Source organism: Peromyscus maniculatus, chromosome 3 (assembly GCF_049852395.1).
Source record: "Peromyscus maniculatus bairdii isolate BWxNUB_F1_BW_parent chromosome 3, HU_Pman_BW_mat_3.1, whole genome shotgun sequence".
Lineage (NCBI taxonomy): Eukaryota > Metazoa > Chordata > Mammalia > Rodentia > Cricetidae > Peromyscus > Peromyscus maniculatus.
This window is the reverse complement of record NC_134854.1, coordinates 166,391,131-166,408,638: the sequence shown is the minus strand read 5'-3', so window position 1 is coordinate 166,408,638 and position 17,508 is coordinate 166,391,131. Positions and strand designations below refer to the sequence as shown.

The following is a 17,508-nucleotide window of genomic DNA, read 5'->3' as shown; positions in this document are numbered from 1 at the left end:
CCCTCTTGCTTTCTTCTAAAAACAACAACAACAACAACAACAAAAATCCCTCATATCAAGAAGGTTCATTTCAGGGCTGGAGAGATGATTTGGGGTGAAGAACACTTGCTATTCTTACAGAGGACCCAGGTTCAGTTTCCAACACCCACATGGTGGCTCACAACTGTCCTTCAAATTGTGAGCACACTGCTTTTTATACCACCATCTTTGAGTGTATGACATTCAACTCCTCCTCCTCTTTTTCCTTTTCCTTCTCCTCTTCCTCCTTCTTTTGAGACAGGATTCCATGTAGCTCAGCTGGTCTCCAACTCAGTACATGGCTGAGGCTGGCCTTGAACTTTTGAACTTCTGATCCCCTTGTTTCTGCTTAATGAGTGGTAAGATTAGTCAGTCATGTGCCACCATGTTCCATTTATTTGGTGCTGGGAGTCCATGCTAGGCAAGCACTGAACCAACGGAGCTACATCCCCACATTTTAAACACATCCTATTTTTTATCTTTGTGGTTTTTAAATGACATTGTTGACTTATTCTTGGGCTTCATGTTTCCTGATTGTAGCAAAGAACATGCCTAGAAGAAAAGTCAACTACAGATGGGCAAGAGAAACATACAGAACATTCTTCATCCTTGGCTATGGCACTGAGTGAAATCCACCAGCCAAGCTGCTCAGTTTGTTTTATGTTCCTCACCTCTGAGGGAGGTGTGTAAGTCTCTGTTTAAATGTTTAAGTTAAGTATAATCTGGAGACTATATTTGTGGAGCAAGGTGCTGTGTACTTTAACAGACTACAACCAAATGCACCTGTCCACAACAGACAAAAAGTTCATAATAATGAAAGAGAGAATTGCCAAGCCCTGCGTAGCCTAGCCATTTCCCACAGACTAATGGCAGGACCCACTGGATTTGGCCAATGTTCCTTTTCTGTCTTGGTGCTCCCACCTACAAGGGGAAACACTCAAATTGTTTCATTATTGAAATATTCCAAATAACCACAAGATACGGAAGTGGGCACCCAAAGAGACACCTTTCCCTGGCCAAGTGTTTCCTTGAACTGATGACTGTTCAATATTCCTTTTTGGGACATTAAAGGTCCCACTTCATGTGCTCTAGGAACAACCTAACTCATGGAAATTAATTAAAAGGACCAGCATTACCTCTGTGTCTGGACCAATATCCTCTTAAAACATGTTTGGACTGCCTGAAAGCGAAGTTTCTAAACTCGTCAGACATGGAACACTTGAGAAGCCCTCTTCTTTTGTGCTCACATTTCTTCCTATGTGTAATGATTCTGAAAAAAGGAGAAACAACTTACTTTCATTGAGAACTGGACACATGTTCTCTCATCAACTTGATATGAGACACAAAGCATGAACAGTCCAAGGTAGGCCACCACGCAGACCTGCAGCAAGGACAAAGGACATCATTGGGGCACACGTGTCAGGGCTCCAGAAACACTCAGCTCTGTGTCCTTCCCTGGGATCATCTATTCTGTCAAGCCCTTTGGTTCATTTTTTTCATGTCACACAGGTTTTTCTCAACTTGTGAAAATCAATTTTAAAGATGTATTTTTGCTAATTTTTATTGAGTATGTGTTTGTGTATCTATGTGTAGGTATGTGAACATGAATGCAGTGTCCTCAGAGGCCAGAAGAGGGTGTCAGATCCCTAGGCAATTGTAAGCCATCTGACTTGGGCACTGGGAACTGAACTAAGGTAGGTAGGTTCTCTATGTGAGCAGTCTGCACTTTGAACCATGGAACCATCTATCCAGCCCAGTGGAACATGGCTGTAAAATAGCAAAGACATTATTTTAACTTAGCCAGTATTTATTAAGTTCCTCTGTGTTCCAGGTACTGCAGAAGATGGTTCAGAGTATATACAATAATAATTAAATTTAATCTATTTGATTAGTGTATGTCCAGTAGAGTCCAAATAAACTCACACACTATGCTAAGGCAGGACATTTTCTGCTACATGCCATTCAGAGAACTATAAAAGCTTAAAGAAATTGAATCTAATAGGAAAATACAGAAGGTTTTGCTTAAAACTTAGTCTTGAAAAGTCCTAATAATAGTGACAGCCACTAGCAGCCTGCTGGAGCTTGTCTAAGGACTTTCTTCATGTCATCATCACAGAACCCTATAAAGGGGGTGTTGGGGTGATGGAGAGGAAGCCAGGGGCCCACACTGCAGGCCTGCAGCACACAGCAGTCAGCTTGGCTGAAAGCAGATGCAGGAGCCACAGCCCATCAATGGGCCAATGTAGAGCAGGCTAGCAGAACAGACAGACCCACAGCAGAACTGTAACAAAATGCAGAGTAGAAAAGGCAGGGGAAAGACAGAGCAGAGGGGTGATAAGGCGGTGGCCTGGCTCTCCAGCAGGGGGTGACATGGCTTTAGGTACACTTCAGGAAAATAAACAGAGGTGTCCGGTGATGTGGCAAGGATTCTGAGACGCTGTTTCAGCAATCTGAACAAGACTAGTCTATTGGGAAGCTGGGTGTGGTGGCCTCATGCCTGTAATCTCAGCACACTGGAGCCTGAGGCAGGAGGACTACCATGAGCTCCAGGTGACATTTCTAGAGAGGCACATCATTGGAATCATGAGCATGCTGGTCTGGAGAGTTGTGAATGGAAAACAAAGCAAGACTCGGGGAGGTGGTTCTATAGCGCAGGACGGGCAGGTGCGGGTCGGGAGACGAGAGGCTGGGCAGTTCAGGTTTCTAAGTCGGGGAGCAAGTCCTTTGTGAAAGCACTTTCAAAATTTGTTATATTATTAGCATGCATTAAAAATACACAACAGATCTCATCATGACATTTTCATACACATGCATAATATATCTTAATCACATCCACTTCCTTCATTGCCCCCTCCCCTTCCAATGACCCCCTTTTCTCTTTCCACCCAGCACCCTCTTCCATTTTCATGTCTTTAAATCATTTTTAAACCTTCCAGTGCCGCACAAGTTTGTCGAGGCTGTCGGGGTTCACTACCTCTCCTCACACGGAGGATCTACGGAACCGAAGCAAAGGAACAAAGGCCTTGGTTTGTTTTTCTTATTTCTTTTTTCATCCACAGCAAGCCAGACAGAATGTTCCAAACTCGCTCCTGTCACATCCTGAAGCACATGCCTGGGCTTTCTTCTCAGCTTCTGTCAGCAGGATCAAGATTTCCCCCACATAGTATCTTGGTCCCTGGAGGCTGCTGGGCTGAAATCTCAATTGCCAAGCTCTCCGTCCTTCTCATGATGAGACACGTACATTCTAATGATCAAGACCGACTGACCGGGATCTTAAAAACAATCACAGTTCCTCCACAATAAAGAGCCCCGTTAGCAGCCACTCTTGGGTCACCTTCACTAGGCCTGACCTCCAGCAAGACACTGCACAGCGTTGTAATGCCCAGCCACATTCAACAGCACACCACTTGTCCACCGACTGAACTTCCGTGGCTTACACAGTCTGTACTGTTCTATGACTCTGGGAACTGAGAGACGAAATCTACAGTCTCATTCCGAGGCTGGCCCAGCCTGACAGAGGGAAGTGGCAGTATAATGGAGGTGTGAACATCATATAAGCTGCAGGAATGCACAGATGGTGTAACTGACCTGATGGAGGGTGGGGAAGCTCTCTGGAGGAAGATGGATGAGGATGTGTTTGTCGTGTGCCTATATGAAGCAGTTAAAACTGTATGAAATACTGGCCCAACTAGAGAGTCTTGTGAAAATAGATAACTGTCCAAGTTACCCACTTTGGACAGAAAGTACCTCAAATATACCTCTTTTAACTTTGGTACATTGTGTCATATTGTTATAGGGCTTGTGCTAGCTCAACACTTGTTAATAAGTTAGCTTGTATAAGCTGAGGGTGGGGTCTTCTTACCCATAGCTTCACATGAATTATCATTTTTTCTTTTTATTAGTAGTATGTACAAGAATGTTACAGAAAAATCATATTCATTGAATACTTCAAGCTGAAGGCTTTACAGCCATAGGGAAAGTTCTCATGCCAGACTGAAGAACCTACTTCCTGAGCTGGCAGGATGTGGACATGCCCAGAAGACATGGTATTCTAGTTGCAGGTAGGGAAGGGGAGGACATGCTAATGCACGATCCCCCTGAAATCTGGGCCAGAGGAGACATGGGGCTCTGAACATCAGTGCCAAGAAGCAACAGGGCCAGGGTCACTGAAGGCTTAGGGACATCGGTTCACCACAGGTGGGTAACTGTATTGATAAGAAAACCTTAAAGTATTCTTTTGAATGGAAAGGAACAAAAGACAAAAATCATTTTAACCTATTTTTTGTTAGACATACACATCTACAAGCTCTTTGCTTCTAAACCCCACAATCTATAGAAAGACAGTTCTGTCTGTACAGGGGAAAGTCCACCTCTCGTGAGCTGTAGGGCTAAGCAGGGTTGGAATGTTCTCTGAATGTCGAGTCTGTTTCCTGATAGAGGGGTCCCAGGGCTTGCCACACACTGGCTTTGCTTATTTGACCTAATTGACTGCAGATACATCCCTTAAAGAATTATGAGTACAAGGCAAGGAGATGCATAGATATAAGTTATTTTTTCATTTTGTCATGGCAAGAAAGTAGCACCCAGAATATTCTGCAAAAATGAGAATTATTATCATTTACCTCTCCCTCGGTGTATATTTATATTCTGGCCTTGTGATATTCTCACTGCCTTCAATTTATTTGGTTTCTTCTTTCAACACTGTTGTCAGAGTTCCGAGACAGGGTTGTTGGGGGATACAAACATCTGCCGAACACCTTCCATTAGTTTTCTGCCCTTCTCAGCCCCATTGATCGATTGTAAATGTGAAACGTGACTCGATTTCAGTAAGTATTGGATGCAAAATGCTTCCATCCAATAAGTATCATAACAAGAAGAACTTAACCTCTCCCCATGGTCATGAAGTCAATGGACCACTCAGAAAAGTAGATTGCATCTCACTGGTTTTTCTGAAGGGAATCTCTATAGAAGTCACCTACATTATGTAAGGAGAAGTAAACCAGTAGGAGTCATTTTCAACAAATGATAAATGTATTTTAGTCTGTGTGGTGTTGTCTTACTCAAGAGAGTTATTAACACATAATGTGCCAGGAAAAAAAATAATAAGAAAAACAAAAGAGCTATTAGAGGTTGCTTATTGGATCAAGATTTTAAGACCGACAGGCATCTGTAAACATGGCTGAAGGGTTTTTTTAAACTCTGTTCTCATTGCTGCTTCCTTATTAAACAAGGCTAAGAAGCCTGGCTCAGAATCACCTGAAAATCTTGGTCCATCCCATCCTCACAGTTTCTTACTCAGCAGGTCTAGGGTTGAGACCCAGAATCTGTACCCTTAACAAATTCCAATACTGCTGCTGCTGGTCCTAGGGCCACACCCTGAGAAGCACAGGTCTAGGTGTAAACAGTCCCCTGAGAGCCTGTGTGGAGTCTCTCAGAATGGCAGAGCGCTGTATAGAGTTATTTCTCATGAACAGTGAAAACAGTATGTACTATCCAGGACCACTTACAGTGTGCTCAGCCTTGTGTAGAATGTAGCAGGCTTTCTTGGACTGCCAGCCCCCCAAATCATGACACAGAGACTTATTATTATTTATGAATGGCTGGCCTTGCCTTATGCTTGTCCCACTATCTCTCACAGCTTATGTTACCCTGTTTCTCTTCATCTACATTTTGTCTCAGGGCTTTTACCTTTCTTTCATTCTGTATGTCCTACTCCATGTCTGTCTGACTGGCGGCTACCTGGCTGACTGGTTGGCCCTGGGCATCTTCCTCTCTTTCTCCCTCGTTCTCTCTCTCTCTTTACTTTTTAAGCCTAAATTCCTCTCCTTACTTCCCCTTACTTATTCTCTCTGCTCGCCAGCCCAGCCTACCCCTCCTCTGCCAAGCTATTGGCCATTTAGTTTTTCATTAGGCCAATCAGGTGCCTTGGGCAGGCAAAGCAACACATCTTTACATCATTAAACAAATGCAGCATAAACAAATGTAGCACACCTTTACATAGTTAAAGTAATATTCCACAACAGTAGAATGCTTTACATTTATTTCTTTCCCTCATCTTCTGAGACTTCATAATGTAAAAGGTTAGGTTCATTGCAAGATGAATTTTTAATATTCATAATGTATACACAATAAAAGTGTTGGTACCATGAGACAAGCTAGTGCTCATAATGTAAGGACTCTTAAAATTGGAGACAAAATCCCTCTGTCTCTGAATTCTCAGCACATGGTACATACACGTCATCCTGATATACTGCATGGGTATCACCCACATCAACCCAAAGCAAAACGATCTTTTCCAAAATTGGACCACATCTTCAGGGGCGTAACAGTTAATGTTCAACAATGGCTCAGAGCTGTTTGCTATATCCAGTCCTTCCCATGGAGTAAATTCTACCAGGACAGATTTCAAAGTACCAAAGAGATGTGTGCTATCAGCTTTCATGAGACATACAGACTTCCCTCCCACACTCCATCCCACCACATCTTCTGCCTCTGCTTTGATGGAAGCATTTGCTCACCCAGTGAGGTTGGTTTATTTCTGTTTGGCAAATTAAGCTTTACTAACTGCTTAGGATCCCTGCAATAAGCACAGAGACTCAGTACAAAGGGGCACAGGGGAGAGCCAAAGAGAAATTCCTCTACACACTCTAGTCCACCTGTATCTATGATCTATGAGAGACATATTCTAAGGACTCCATCAGATGCTCAAGACTCTCAAGGTAGTACCTCTCTCTCTCTCTCTCTCTCTCTCTCTCTCTCTCTCTCTCTCTCTCTCTCTCTCTGTCTATGGCAAATATATCAAAGCATGGCATCAGATTAATCACAAAATACACTTATGACAATATGCTATAATAAAGTTATCAGCATCAATACTCTAGCATGCCAAGACCATTAGTAAATAAAATGGAATTATTTGAATATAAGCACTATATTTAGAATGACAGTTGATTTGGTAGTCTGTATATCAGCTAACTGGGTAATAGGTGGGTAGTGTATACAGCATGGAAACACTGAACAAATGGATGAGTCCTCGCCCTGCAAAATAAGCAGTCAATGCCATGTTCCCTTCCAATTGTCATCAAGTCCTTCATCCATTTCACAGTGTCATCATCATTGAGATGGCTATATCTCTTTTTGTTGTGTGCTGTTTGTTAAAGATACAGCTTTGGGGGTTAATCAAATAGAATTTAAGCACAATGGAATCATGAAAGACATCCTCAGCATTTGTTATCATATTAACACTTTTCATTACAGATCTAGGCAAAAGCAAAATAATCAGACACAGAAATGTGTCCTTCCAAATTAGATCTCTCCCTCTCTCTCTCTCTCTCTCTCTCTCTCTCTCTCTCTCTCTCTCTCTCTCTCTCTCTGACACACACACACACACACACACACACACACACACACACACACATTTAAAAAAAGAAAAGAAAAAAGAACATTCAAAACCACAAAACACTAGGTTACAGCTTCTTTAACAAATGAAAATGAGCCAGGCGGTGGTGGTACATGCCTTTAATCCCAGCACTCAAGAGGCAGAGCCAGACCTACACAGAGAAACCTTGTCTCCAAAAAAAGTGAAGAAGAAGAAGAAGGAGGAGGAGGAGGAGGCGGAGGAGGAGGAGAAGAAGAAATGAAAATGAATTGCTTGGTTCAGTTGAAAATCAAGTATGAAACTGTAGATGTTATTACAGCTGCATAGAGGGAAAAATGTGGGTTTTATAGCTTGAATTTTGATTCCTTTTTTTTTTTTTTTTTTTTTTTTTTTTTTTTTTTTTTTTTTTTTGAGATAGGGTTTCTCTTTGTAGTTTTAGTGCCTGTCCTGGATCTCACTCTGTAGACCAGGCTGGCCTCAAACTCACCGAGATCTACCTGGCTCTGCCTCCTGAATGCTGTGATTAAAGGTGTGTGCCACCACTGCCCAGCTTGATTTCATTTCTTTACTCATGAAATGTCTTAGATAAAAGTCTTTCTCCCTCTGATCCTCGACCTGCGACAGAATCTCATGAGATCCAGGTTGGCCTGGAAGTCACTCTGTAGCTGGGACTAGCCTTGAATTCAGACCTTCCTGTCTCTACCTCCTGAGTACCGGGGCTGTAGGCATGTACCACCATGCCTGGCTTTGACTGATTCTCCATGTTCTCAGTTCCCCCATCTGCAAAAAGAAGCAATAACGCTTTGTTGTTGTAGTTCATTTGACGACTGATAGAAATGTAAAGAAAGTAGCTGGGATAATCCTTCCAACAGCCAGAGGACGCCATTGATTGTGGATATATTGTTAGCTAGTGATTACTAATGCATCGTTACTGTGGCTGTCAGTGGCCAAGGTTAAAATCTGTTAAAAGGTCTTGAATGTACTGTCAACCTAGCCAGGCTCACACCAGGTCACACTTGCTGTATCTTCTAATCAGTATTTGTGTAAGTGGTCACTGGGTGGGCATGCTCTTGATATTTATTTATGTAGGAAAAAGCCTGTATCTAGATGATTTGGCATCATGCTAACAGTGAGCGATTTTCCATGCTCAGTACCTCAGTAAGCGAGTCATCCCATTTCCTTCGTTGGTTTTGTTGTTATTGTCGCCTTTAAGACAGTTTCACATAGTCCAGACTGGCCTCGAACACACTATGCCGCTGAATATGACCTTGAACTCCTGACCCTCCTGACTCTGCTTCCTAAGTGGTGGGTTCACCAGTGTGTGCCACATCTGGCTTCTATTTCACACTCACAAGCGTCCTAGGAAGTCACTGTTACTAGTTCTGTTTTATAGACAAGGAACAGGAAACTCAGTGACAGGCTTGATGGTACCATGGCAAAGTAGAACATCACAGAGTTAACAGTGTACTTGTCAGAGCACACTGTCTGTCTCCTCACCACTGTGAGCACGGTGGTGTCTCCCTGGAGGGATCCTGGCAGCAAGTGGCAGAGATCTGTGGAGGCTGCCAGCTCCTGCTCCTGCCCTGAATGGCTGAGTCATGGCTGAGGCGCTAAGGGTTCAACTCAGTCAGGGACACTCGCTTCTCTAGTACTCGGTGGAGAAAGAAATACTGGCTAATTCATAAGTTGTTTTAAAGACTTTGAAGTAATGTGCCTGGAACAGCAGCAGGTATTATTTTATTTTCCATCTCACATGAGCTCAATCTCTGCCAGTAACTTACTCTGAAATCTGAGCTGAAAATGAATAATATATGTAAATGAAAGCACCCTGTCACATCTTAGACATAATCTCACTCTGCTAGTTTAACAAATATTCATTGTACTCCACCACGTACCACGGACTCTCGGAGGCTTGCAGACCTTACAGTGAGGAGTCAAGACCCAAATCCCTGCCTCGATGGCCTTGAGTAGAGCAGTGTCCTTGAACAAGCAAGTAAGGGGGCTGTACTGCAGCAGTGGTTGGGAGCCACAGACACCTCAGTGCTCTTCTCAACAGGGCAACGTGATGCAAAAAGGGCCATACATTCTTAAGGGATAGTTTTGCCTGAAGAACAAGAATTAATAATTCTCAACAATTCCAATATGCAAGCTTGCACATGCACATTTGAGAGCTCGAGTGCACACACAGGCACACATGAGCACACGCGCATACACACACACACACACACACAAAACCCACCAAAGCAAAAAAATCAGTGCATTTGCAGTTGCTTCTCATGTGAATCTTGCTAGCTCCTTTTCTTCAACAGCATAGACCCACTGCACATTACCCAAGACTGAGGCTATGTATGTGACATGCATGGACCCAGGGAACAGAAATGTAACTGCCGGGCGTTGGGGGGGCATGCCTTTAATCCCAGCACTTGGAAGGCAGAGGCCGGCAGATCTCTGTGAGTTCGAGGCCAGCCTGGGCTACAGAGTGAGTTCCAGAAAAAGCACCAAAGCTACACAGAGAAACCCTGCCTTGGAAAAACAAAAAACAAAAAGGTAAAAACCAAAAAATAAAAAGGAAAGAAAGAAAGAAAAAGAAATGTAACTGTCCACGGTTTCATTGTAAGATAGGCCACACAGCTTACAATGGAAACTTAGCACTGGATCTGGTAGTCCCAGCATGTCTAGGACCTCAGAGATGTCTGCTTCCTACACTGCTGAAGGAGTTAATTCGACAGCATATGGAAAGGGCACAAGGCAGCTGATAAACACCATCAAATGGGTAAAAGAATCCATTCATGTAGTGGCCTGGCCTGCAAGGGCCACCTGTCAGGCACCCCCTGGGTAATGCTGGCATGAACAGTTAGCAAATATCTGGGTGATAGAAACCTCTTTTTCTGCTTCGTCCTGTTTCTGCTGTAGGCCAATTTATTACCCAATGCCCCAGAGATGCCACACTCAGCGGCCACAGTGTGCTCTGTATGTTTCTGATCACCCTGTCCTGTGACAATATATAGAGGTGAGCATTTATAAATGCTGAAAAAAAAAACTGTTCATTGAAAAATTAGTTTCTGGCCATAACTGATCCAAAATTAGTATTATTTTTTAAAACCACAATAGTTGCAGCCAAACCTAGTGCACAAGACATCAGCTGAGTACAGAAGTGACAGGAACAAACAGAAAGACCGAGAGCCAGGCTGAGGACCGGGCTGAACCAAACAGGAAGGATGGGGAGCGGTAGTCTCAGGCATTACACTTGCGGCTTTAACTGTACTCTTTAAAAATAAATCTTGGTTTCATAAATCAGACTCAGAATAGCGGCTTCTTTTCTACTACACACAAAGGTATGTAAGTGAATGAATTATGTACCTAGGAACTATTGCCACGGGGCATCTCATTTACCTGTGACGTGGCAGGAGGGTGGTCAGTGCCTTGTCATTTACCTTCAGAAATTACAGTCCTCTACAGTCCTAGAGGACCACCCTCTTTACTCCTTATTTGTACTTATTTTTTAAAATCCTTCACTGGAGCAGAGATTGTTGACGGAAAAGTCCAGCAGAGAAATCACTTTGCCTGCCCATGAAGATGCGGTCTGAGTTTTGACTTACAGTCTAGGCTTTGTATTTCCACATCTTCCAGGGAAGTTGGGGAAATCTTTAATATTTAATTTGTAAAGATGACAATGTTTCTTGAAGCACAGGCTGGCAGGGAGCTCACTATGCAGTGGGGGATGGCCTCAAACTCCTGTCCCTCTTACTTCTGTGTCCTGAGTACTGGGACTATTGGTATGTACCACCACACCCACATATTTCAGTACTTTTAAAAGAAGTAAATATTAGAGAGATAGGTCAAAATTTCTCTGTTAGAAGGGAAGTGTAAATAATAAATAATTCTATTGCATAAAGTGTGCCCTCTCAGGGTTTCAAGAGAAATGAGATCCATTAAGCTTTTTCTCCCATTTTCTACCTAGTTCTTGTCCTTTTGCCTGAAAAATTTCTCTGTGGCAACCAACTGTCTGAACTACAATAACTGTATACACTTTTCATATGTGTGTAAAGACATTGAAATTAAACCATAAATAATATGGCAATTGCCTTAAAATACAAAAGCCAACCTAGCCCAGCCCACAGATGTGTTATATACATCTTTTTACAAAATAAATTGTGAAACAAAATTTCTGAGATTCTTTTTTTAAAACCCAGTGATTCTAAAGGCAAGTATTGCTCACAGCACTGGCAGCAGCCAGCTCTGCTGTGGCCAAAGTTCTGATTGGCAGGATGAGTACAGGGCTTCAGGAGAACTTCTAAAACCAGTGATGTCCTTGCCGTGGTTCAACACCTTCTGTCCAGCTCAGAGTGATGGGCTTCATTATGATTTGACACTTCCAACAAACACAACTATTTTCTCTTTAGTGTTTTCCACCAGTGAGGCTTTGGATCTCGCCCTGCTGTGTTTAGCCAGATCTCTTCCGCAAGCACCCGAGTGCAAAGGAGGAGGGTACTCCTCAGATCACCGCCTGCTTCCCAGCACACAGCACTGTGCCGCACCAACCTGCTGCCTTGTACCACGTACACATGATTCCCACAGAACTGATGAAGACAAGTTGAACGTGCAAACAGAGGCTGAATCAGGGAGTGTGAACTCCCTGAACCCTGTGGATACTGCACATTTTCCTTGACACTTCTGCCAAAGCAAGATTTCTGCTGGAAAACTGGGAAGATGCATAGGAAGCATGCCAGTACTCAGGAGCCCCAACTCAGATGTTCCAAAGCCTCATTTGAAAACCATTAAGTCATGACTGTAAGCCACCAGGCTCTCTGCCTGGGTGTTTCACCCACTCTTGGAAACCCACATCTAACCCAGTGTCTTCTCTATGGTGTCTTTTCACAATGTAGCACAGATCTGTGCATTTGGGTGAAGGTTAATTCTTTACAGGAACTGCTGAGATATTTCACAGTTACATCCTCAAAAGATTGAATAAAGATAGACAAAAAAGACAACAGAATCTTGAAGCAACAAAGTAAGTGATGGATGAAAACTAAGCTAAATACCAACAGGACAGAAATGGGGTCTTGGACTGAAAATGTCTTTACTTTCCTTTGCCTGGGGTACCGCCACTCCTCTGTCTAAAATTCAGCATATTCATTTATTCTTTAAGTCATGTTCAAGTATGTCCCTACTCAAAAAGAGCGACCTGACCTTGTATATATTAGCTCATTTACTTACAAAAATGCAGTATGCAAAAAAAGTATTATATTCTTTTATAGAAAATTGTGACTCCACAAGGTTAGGAAAATTGTAAGTTGATCCAAAAAAGAGTTTAAAAGCATCAAGAAGTTTTATTTTGTATAATATCAAGGACTAAATTACATGAACACTTTTTATAAAACACTTTAAAATACTTGACTAAATGTAGCAAATATCTTTTATATTAACTAGCAAGAAAATAAAAGGAGTTGATGGGGGCAAAGGTCCTAAAGAGACAGTGCACAGAGCAGGAGGCCGTGGCCATTTGCAGGAAGAGGAGATCGGTTTTAATAGTTACACAGGCCCACGACAGTTTGAACGTCTCTATAGACATCAGCAGGGAACCAAGGAACCAAGTCTGTGCCTTTAGCATGGCTACACCCTGACAAGTCTAGAAAGCCGTCAACCCCCAGCCCTGGACGGCTTCAGAACTGTGTCTCGTCCAATGGGGCATGGGTTGGGGTGAGGTCTTTTAAATTATCTGCATGATTCTGGAACCTAATAAGATGGACATAAAAATGACCTTGATTAACAATTGGTTATTTCAATAAATAAATAAGGGGGGTGTGGAAAATAAAAGGCAAATATTTTAGTAAAGGAAATATAAAAATCATAATAACTAATTACAACTAGATTTTTATTTTTAACAAACTGTGAAGAAATATTCATAAATTAATTATGGATGTTTGAACACTGATTTGTTCCTAGTAAGAAATTAATTTATGTGTGATACTAGAATTTGATTATGTTATAAACTTTACCATTTGACTTAACTAGCAAAATATTTATGGATAAAATGACATCAAGACTGGGGTTTACTTCAAAATAACTACAAGTGGTTATACAATGGATTATGAGGATATACAGAACGAAGCTGGGTGACGGAAACATGAAGTGTCTAATCTGTCAGTCAAGTGTTTAACCTGTAAGCATGAGGACCTGAGTTCAATTCCTCCCAAACCCACAAGAAAAGAGCTGGATGTGGCGGTGCGTACTTGTCATCTCGGCGAGGGGGTGCGGAGATGGGTGAAGCCCTGGGGCTTGTTGGTAGGCCAGCCTAGAATTTGGTGAGCTCCAGGCCAACCCTATCTTGAAGAAGGAGGAGGAGCAGGAGGAAGAGGGAGAGGGAGAGGGGTGGGGGTGGGGGAGGGAAGGGGAGGGGAAAGAAGGGAAGAGAGAAAAGACCGCAGAGTTCTGACGTCCCCAGGCTCAGACATGAGAATAGCGCACCTGACAGAAAGTTACTCGCTGTACAACACAGGACGTGCAGAGAGGTCAATATGAGCCACCTTGTTTGATCCTTAAAACATTATCAAGCGGCCTCTCACACTGACAGTGTTTCAAAACTAGAGGCTGCCTGTAAGGGAACACTGAGCGATTAGTGTTAGCACAAGCTCATGTTTGAGGATCCTTCTGTCCCTTTCAACGCGAGGAGGTCGATGTCTCCGAGCAGGCCGCAGTCTGTCCTGTGGGCCTCTCACAACACGGCCAGCCAGACACAGGGCTTTTTGTGAGGCGTGTGTGAGGACAGGGAGGAGGGGAGTGAGGCTTCCGGGAGGTCTCGGTGTGGAAAAGCCTGTGACGCACCAGATTGGATGACTGAATGGGAATTATTTATTGAGGGTTGCAGGACACAATCTCTTTGGTCACCCATGTTCATTTTTAAAATCATAGTCAGTCTTAGAATCCTGAAAGACCAAAAGCCTTCAATAAACATCCAATAAACTACCTTTTCGGGTCTGTTTGGACCCTCTGTTCCAGAATCGGGCTGGAGAAGAGCCAGCATGGGAACAGGGCCTGGCTCACCTGAGAAGGGGCTCCTGAGGATAATGTCGGAACTCCGCCTTTCATGCAGAGTAAAGTTTTCCTTTGTTCTCCTGAATTGTTTACCTTGACACCTTTCTTGTCCTTTTCATGGCCTTGGGTCCCTTCCCAAGGTAACATCGATCTCACTCTTCCCCTAAGAGTGGGGCGGTCCTGCCTTTGCCTCTCTCTCTTCAGATTCCCCTGGGACCACAGACGCCTCAGCTTTCACAACTTTCCCTACACAGCTGAACAGGAGACAAGGTACAGCCTGGGCCTTGCGGTCTGACCAGGCCCCCTTCTGACGCTGTAGAAAAGCTAGGGTGTCATTCTCCACAGTTACCGGTAACATGGCCTCCGGAGTGGCCAACACATCAGCAATTCCCCTTTTTTCCCTTGTCTCCTGCTATTATCCCTCCACTCAGGAGAAGAGGCCTTGATAATAGCTTATCATAAAGAGGTTTGTAAGGGCAACATGACGACTGCTGAATCAAACATCTTCAAGACACCATCGGAGTGGGATGTCACTGAGAGGACCCATGCAGGGCTCTCGAAGCCTCTCTCAGGAGGACAGTCCCAGCCCGGGGGCAGCTGCTCATTTCTACACTGACAGACACCAGAGCCCTTCTTCACAGGAGCCCAGCAGAGAAGCAGCCACCGTTGGCCTTTTGCCGCCCTCCGGAAAGGGCAGCACGGGAGAACTGCCGTCGGTTGTGAGGCAGGGGCTGTGGCTGTGAAGACGTTATGGTCAAAAATCAAAGGGGAGGGCTGGGGAGGTGGCTCAGTGAGTAGGGCACTTGCCATGTAAGCCTGAGAACCCACATGACCAAGCCCAGCAAGGGCGTGGGTCCCTAATCCCACAACTGGGAAGTTCGGGAAAGACTGGTCCCAGTGCTTCTCTGGCCAGTCAGTCTAACCTATTTGGTGAGCACCAGCTTCAATGAAAGACCCTGTCACACATGTGCACACGCATGTTCATGCACACACACACACACACAGACCAGAGGAGGCGCAGGAAGGTTCTTGAACCTCCTGTTGGCGACTGGTTTTGGAACGAAGCTGGGGCTGACTGCCCTGACTGGCTTTGCGTTTGGGTCTGCTAGCTGTCTTCCCAGCTTTCCCTCTGGGTGGCTCAGACCCGTGCGGCACTCGGCAAAGGAAAAGCAAAGCCTGGTAGGGATTTTCATGACTGACAAACAGAATCCCACGAGGTGTTCTTGAGCTATCTAAGTGGGGGTGCTACTCAGGACGTACACCTGGATGAGAGGCTGTGACGTGAGGAGGTCCAGCATGGAGACACACTTGGAGATTTGTGATACACTCTAATTAATCAAAATATGAATGGATTTTTCATTACTAATATAAAAAACTGCAAACAATGGCTGCAAATTATAAAGACAAACTGAGGGTAGCTTCTCTTGCATTCTAGAACACCAAAGATCTTAGTTTATTTTTCTTTGCTGTGATAAAATACCCCAACCACAGCAGCTTAAGAGAGAGGGTTTGTTTTGACCTACAGTTCCAGATCACAGTCTGTTATGACCGAGGAGTCACAGCACTAGGAGCTTGAGAGGGCTGGCTACATGGCATCTGTAGCCACGAAGCAGAGAGAGACAAATACCAGTATGGACTCGGCTAGCTTTCTCCATGTCCTACAGCTCGGGATCCCTGCTAGGGAGTGGTGCCGGCCACAGTGGACCCTTCTTCCCACTCAACTAAGGCAAGTGAGATGAGCCCCCACCCAGGCACACATGGAGGCCCATCCCCAGATCCTGTCAAGCTGACAACTAACACCAACCAATACAGCGAATATGAATCAGTCTCCCTCAAGGGAGAGCAGGCTCCCGCAGTTGCTCGCTCTGTGAACATCTTCCCACAACAACACTGCTCAGCCAAGCACTGACGTAGCCAAGGTGTAAGTGAGTGACAGTTGAGCATCAAGGTACTCCCTGGAGCCTGGAGCCGGGAAGGGAGGCAGGAACTGACCAAAGCCCCCACCCCACACGTGTGCTTGTAAGAGTTAATGATGTTCTTCAGCCACTCTTACAACCACGTTTACTAACTGGGTATATTTGATTTATAAATTAACAGAAACTTGTCAAGAGAAGCGATCAGTAATTGCAGGGAAAGCAACCTCCCCCCAAACCTACAAACCACCAAGCTTCCAGACCAGCATAAGCCCATTCTAAACACCTATCCTTGTGTTCACAGTAGCTCCCACCTCCTACCAAAGCTCCATGCAACATACAGATCATTTCAGAAGACCACAACTCATCAAGACGCAGAGAACGACTGATCCTGGGGTGCTCAGACCCAGGGGATAAATATACAGCACAGTCCCTGCACCCAAGGCTCAGGGAACATTATGGAAGAACTGTAAGAGGCAGAGGACTAGGAAATCTGTTGTGATCTATTGTGACTCCTGCAAGTGACAAGGAAATGTCACCCATGATACTTCAACAACATGGCTTCCCAAACAAGACTTGAACAAGGACAACACCAATAGACATGCTGTATTTATATATTTATGTACCTTATGGTGGTTTGAAAGAAAATGGCCCCCAAAGGGAATGGGACTATTAGGAGGTGTGGCCTTGTTGGAGGAAGTGTGTCACTGTGGGGGCGGGCTTTGAGGTCTCCTGCTCAAGCTTCCCTCAGTGTGACAGTCAGTTAACTTCCCGTTATCTGAAGATGTAGCACTCTCAGCTCCAGCACCACATCTGCCTGCACGTCACCATGCTCCCCGCCATGATGATAATGGACTGAACCCTGAAACTGTAAGCCTCCTCCTCAATTAAATGTTTCCTTTATAAGAGCTGCCGCAGTCATGGTGTCTCTTCACAGCAATAAAAATCCAAATTAAGGCAGAAGTTGGTACCAGGGATTATATTGCTGTGATAGGCCTGACCATGCTTTTGTTTGAAGGAATGTGGACCTTGGGACTGTGGATTAGAAAAGCAACTGAACGCTTTAACTGCTGCTTAATGGGCCATCCTAGTAGGAACATGGAAGACAGAGGTGCTGAGCGTGATTTGATGAACTGTGGGAGGCTACTTCAAGAGGTTTCAGAGGAG

The 17,508-nt window shown here is 44.2% G+C and overlaps 1 protein-coding gene across 2 annotated transcripts in view; it reads right to left on the bottom strand.

Moving 5' to 3' along the window:
* Window positions 1–17,508, bottom strand: part of Sspn (sarcospan) — a 38,860-nt gene that overhangs the window by 8,850 nt on the left and 12,502 nt on the right. For both annotated transcript variants that reach the window (XM_006986628.4, XM_006986629.4), the window contains exon 2: window positions 1,313–1,399. In XM_006986628.4, the coding sequence (XP_006986690.1) occupies window positions 1,313–1,399 (87 nt within the window). The remainder of the gene's footprint in view (window positions 1–1,312; window positions 1,400–17,508) is intronic.